This window comes from Bufo bufo, chromosome 7, assembly GCF_905171765.1.
Source record: "Bufo bufo chromosome 7, aBufBuf1.1, whole genome shotgun sequence".
Lineage (NCBI taxonomy): Eukaryota > Metazoa > Chordata > Amphibia > Anura > Bufonidae > Bufo > Bufo bufo.
The window spans coordinates 186,437,577-186,442,619 of NC_053395.1; the positions used below are offsets into that span (position 1 = coordinate 186,437,577).

General features: G+C 37.1%; 1 protein-coding gene across 2 annotated transcripts; it reads right to left on the reverse strand.

Annotated features, from left to right (window-relative positions):
- Positions 1–1,996: 1,996 nt before the first annotated feature.
- DLX1 (distal-less homeobox 1) lies at positions 1,997–4,854 on the reverse strand. 2 transcript variants are annotated; one of them, XM_040440489.1, is made up of 3 exons: positions 4,554–4,854; positions 3,976–4,175; positions 1,997–2,820 (listed from the first exon to the last, which is right to left on the reverse strand). In XM_040440489.1, exons 1-3 carry the CDS (start codon positions 4,852–4,854, stop codon positions 2,566–2,568), a joined length of 756 nt encoding a protein of 251 aa, XP_040296423.1. In that variant the 3' UTR covers positions 1,997–2,565. The 2 variants fall into 2 exon arrangements, with proteins under 2 accessions (XP_040296423.1, XP_040296424.1); XM_040440490.1 differs by lacking the exon at positions 3,976–4,175 and having other exon boundaries at positions 2,615–2,820.
- Positions 4,855–5,043: the final 189 nt, after the last annotated feature.

Consider the following 5,043-nt stretch of genomic DNA (forward strand, 5'->3'; position numbering starts at 1 on the left):
TTTTTTTTAAGAGCACCTTCCAATACACTACAATAAAATAATCAGTAATGTTTTTATTTGGATATGTATTATTATGTTCACTTTGGATGTGTATTGACGTCGCATTTATTATGAAAGGAAATTTAAAATGATATAAGGAAAAAATACTAATATAGACTAATGTTCTGTTCAGTGTGGAGATATTTCATAATTTAAACAGCGAGCACATTATATCATATAAATGTAACCTAATGTATAACATCTTTCTGATCTTTCTGTATCTATCTACCTATCTGTCTCTATATAATATCTATCTGTAACCTAATGATCTTTCTATCTTTCTATTTTTCTTTCTTTCTATCTATCTATCTATCTATCTGTCTCTAATATCTATCTATCTGTAACCTAATGATCTTTTTATCTTTCTATCTATCGACCTATCTGTCTCTATCTAATATATATCTATCTGTAACCTAATGATCTTTCTATCTTTCTATTTTTCTTTCTTTCTATCTATCTATCTATCTATCTATCTATCTGTCTCTAATATCTATCTATCTGTAACCTAATGATCTTTTTATCTTTCTATCTATCGACCTATCTGTCTCTATCTAATATATATCTATCTGTAACCTAATGATCTTTCTATCTATCTATCTATCTATCTATCTATCTAATATCTATCTATCTGTAACCTAATGATCTTTTTATCTATCTACCTATCTGTCTCTAATATATATATATATATATATATATATATATATATATATATATATCTGTAACCTAATGATCTTTCTATCTATCTATCTATCTATCTATCTATCTGTCTCTAATATCTATCTATCTATCTGTAACCTAATGTATAATATCTTTCTGATATTTTTGTATCTATTTATTTACTATCTATCTCTGTCTCTATTTAATATTTAATCTATATCTATCTATATACCTATAAAATCTATCTAATATTTATCTACCTATGTAGATATTTAGTTATCTCTTTTTATCCCTTTAATATCTATGTCATATCTATCTATATATGACTATTATCTTTCCATCTATCCATGCTTTTAAATAATTGTTGCACAATTGTCATCACACAATAATACCGATATTCCCACATTTCATGGAAGTGTGATTATTTGCTTCTCCATTATCAGTCCCCATAGTAGCACAGTGTTCTGGTATTTTCCAGCGCTTATTCCCTCAGATTTAATAGCGGGGCCATGCATTTTTATACAATCAAAAGTAATTCTATGCTGATATTAATCACAAAAGAAGGGATTTCAGGGCCATACTGAAAATATGATTTTGACCTACTGATATCTACAGAGTTTCACTAATAAAAGGAGGACAAATCCCGCTCACATTCATTGCACAAACACAAACTACACAAGATAAACGCATATAAACCCATCTCTTTTTCAAAACCATTTTACTGTTTTAAAGAAACTTTATAACTTATTTACAAAGAGTTTTGTTTCTTTTTTTTTCTTCTTAAGATACAAAGCAATAAGTTAACATTTTCAATATAAAACTAAACTTTAGACATAGAAGAACACTAAACACAACTGATCTCAGTAATCACGGATTTCAAAATTTCACAAAGATGTCAAGAAAGGTTTTCATTTCACAAAGCATCAATGGTTACAGGCAACAAAATAAAAAAATCAAATAAAAAATAAAAACAGAGAGGGCAGAAAAATCTGTGCAAACAACTTTACAGAACACTAATAACATTATGTACAAGGGAACGGGGGGAGGGGAGGTTCACATTGCACATAGTAACCCCCCTCTCTGGAATCCAGCAACATACTGCTCTGCAATATGTGGTCGCCTCTAGGAGAGTCAGCGTGTGAGGGGTTAACATCTGCAATTTGCTTAGAGAATTAGAAACAAGGAAATGAAACATTGTAACTGGCATTAATGGGATCTGGTCAGAGAAGGAACCTTGTCCTGCCTTGTGCCAATGGTCCTGGTGGGCAGAACTTGCTGGGCCTAGACTGTGCACAGAACACAGTGTCACCTACACACTGAGAATTGTAGAAAATGTACATAAAGTGAGCCAACCTCTTCATGACTACATGTATACAGGTGTATACAAAAGTAGCAACTAAAATTTTTATTTTATTTTAAATAAATACTACATTTCTTTTTTACCAATCCATCAGAAACTTAGGCTCTGGAGACAGGATCCTACAGGGGGATGTGCTGGTTGCTGGAGGACACAAGATGGGTAGATGAGCACAGATTAGCCAAGACAAAGACAGACAAGAGGGTCCTTGTTACTGTTCCCCCCATTACAAGCATCTCTGCTTCCACATGTCCACAGAGTATATCATGTATTCCTCTCTCCAGGCTGCCAAGTGCCTGGTGGTAGGATGAGTAGAGGCAGCTCTGCCAGGTGTCAACAGTTGGGTACCAGCCCCCATCACATTGGTGCATATCTGTGCTCCACACATGAAGTCACCATTATCATCAGGCTTGTCAAGGCACAGAGCTTCTCCTCTATGTGTATTATAGTATCTTGTCATGTATGCAGTTTTATTCTGGGGTCCACCGAGGGAGGTCTGGCTGCGGTCACCATCACATGAGCTGGGGCTGCTGCATGGCTTCTTGGTGTGCTGATGGGTACCAAGAAGTGTAGCTGGGTATGTAAGCAGCTGGGGTCCCAGAGGTGCTCTTCCCAGAAGATGTAGGGGTGTTCCATACTGGGGGGACAGGAGGGGACCCGGCAGATAGTGACCGACCATTAGATAACCCGCTGCTCTCCAGTGCTGAACCTCCCTGCTTCATCAGCTTCTTGAATTTGGATCTCTTGTTTTGAAACCAGATTTTTACCTGATTGGAGAAATAATAAAAGTTATATTACTGTCCTATATATATATAATATTCCTGATACAAACACTGGCCTATTATATCTAAATTTAAATATATCATTAAATATCTACCGATCTATCTATTATCTATCTATCTATCTATCTATCTATCTATCTATCTATCTGTCTTTTTAGATAGATACAGATAGATAAATAGAAGATAGATAGATAGATAGATATGGGATACATAGATAGATAGAAAGACAGACAGTTATATGTGATGACATGCAAGAACAGATTTTATGCCATTTCCACCAGCAATATTTTATACATGGAAACTTTACAGAACAAACAGACATTTTTGTGAATATATGGAATTATTAAATATACATTCTCCATTAGTGCAATATATAGTCATTTAACTCTAGAAATCTGTCACTGCAAATAATAATAATAATATAGAAATATCACCATTTGGAACAGTGACGAATGATAGTTGTACATAGAACATGGAACTAATTCCGGTGTGTTTATATTACACAGAAAGAACAGGAAACAATCGGGGGAAGAAGACAGAGGGTTGTGATGAAGAATATGATTATTAATAATGCAGAGCAGACATCTATATGCACATCGCCTGTGATTTTTATTTCATTTGGCAAGCACGTGTAACATACAATTAACAAAATCCCTTTAGTGTCTCCTGTCAAGAAAAATGGTTCTTATAATTGATTGTCATAAAATACCATCACTTGTACTTAGAAAACTCCACCTTACTTCTGTTTAACCATTTATAAGCCTGAAGGGAGACTCCAGCCTTTGATATTAAATGTAATAAGGGTGATACAATTAGGTAATACCAAGGTGTTGAGAAACACTTCATGTCTCAGCAGAGGATGATGACATTTCTGCTTCTGTAGCTGGATGTGTATATTCTATTGCATAATTATGTTAATGGTTTAATTTACATTTATTTTAGGGTAGAAATAGTTTCCATTTTTCACTTAAACACAAATTATTTTCTGTAAATTTCTACGCCAGAAATATTTAAGATTCTGACCAGGAATCAGCTGGGGGCTACAATTAGGATATGAGTGCCAAGCCTGTAGAAGGGGGTGCCAAGGTGGATGAAAAGGGGTCAAGCTATATGAGGGTTGTTTTGGGGCTGGGTGAGTACCTGTGTCTGGGTGAGTCCCAGGGAAGCTGCCAGCTCTGCTCTCTCTGGTAGTGCCAGGTACTGGGTCTGCTGGAAGCGCCTGTTCAGTGCCTGCAGCTGGAGACTGGAGTAGATAGTCCTGGGTTTGCGGATCTTTTTCCCTTTGCCATTGAAGCGAACCTCTCCACCTTCCACCACCGTGCTCTTCTCTGTATCTGCCCCTGCACAGGCACACACACACAAAAAAAAAAAAAAAAATAGAAAATGCAAGCCCAAAATCAGGTATTAAAAAGTGCACGGTGACAAGCAGACAAAAAAGCAACAGATCACAATAATAAGCTCCAGCAGCCAGTGCAAAGTTGTGTTATTTCCAGCATGCTGCAGTTTAGGTTTAATTACCCTTAATTGCATACATTGTTTATAGCGCCACGCAATAAATAATTAGGCAGGGTAATGTGAGCACATCTGGGCTGATGCTGCAATGCACAGAGCCGCTGCAGGGAAGAAGGACTGGGGGGCTCCTGGCAGCAGCAGCACTGATACAATGAGGAAGAGAAGAAGAGATACATTGTTACATTGTTGCTATGATGGTACTGTACCTGTCTCCTCTAAGCGGGTCTGGCTGAGGCTGGTGCTGTTGGGGTAGGGCTGCACGGTACTGATGTAGGGGTTAGAGGAATGGCTGCTCACCGAGTTCACATATGGGTAACCCAATGGTCTGGAGAAGGACGAGGCTCCGCTGTACGAGCTGTCGTGCTGGGAGTGCAGGCAGTGCATGGAGTAGTGTCCATGGGACATAGGGGAAGGTGGCATCTGCTGGTTCGGTGGCCCAAACTCCATGAACACCGCCTTCCCTGACACCGGGCTGTTAAGACTTTCTGGCATAGTAGTCATGGTCATTGCTTCTCTCTTCCTTTTTCCTGCCTTTATTTTTTTTTTTTGGTGGGGAAGATTATTTTTCTTTTATTTTTTCCCTTTTTTTTGTGGATCCCCCCCTTTAATTTTTTTTTTCTTTTTTTCAAAGGGGGTCCTCCTGCTCCAGGAAAAAGAAAAACAAAAAAAAAAACAAAAAAAAGGATTTCTAATTTA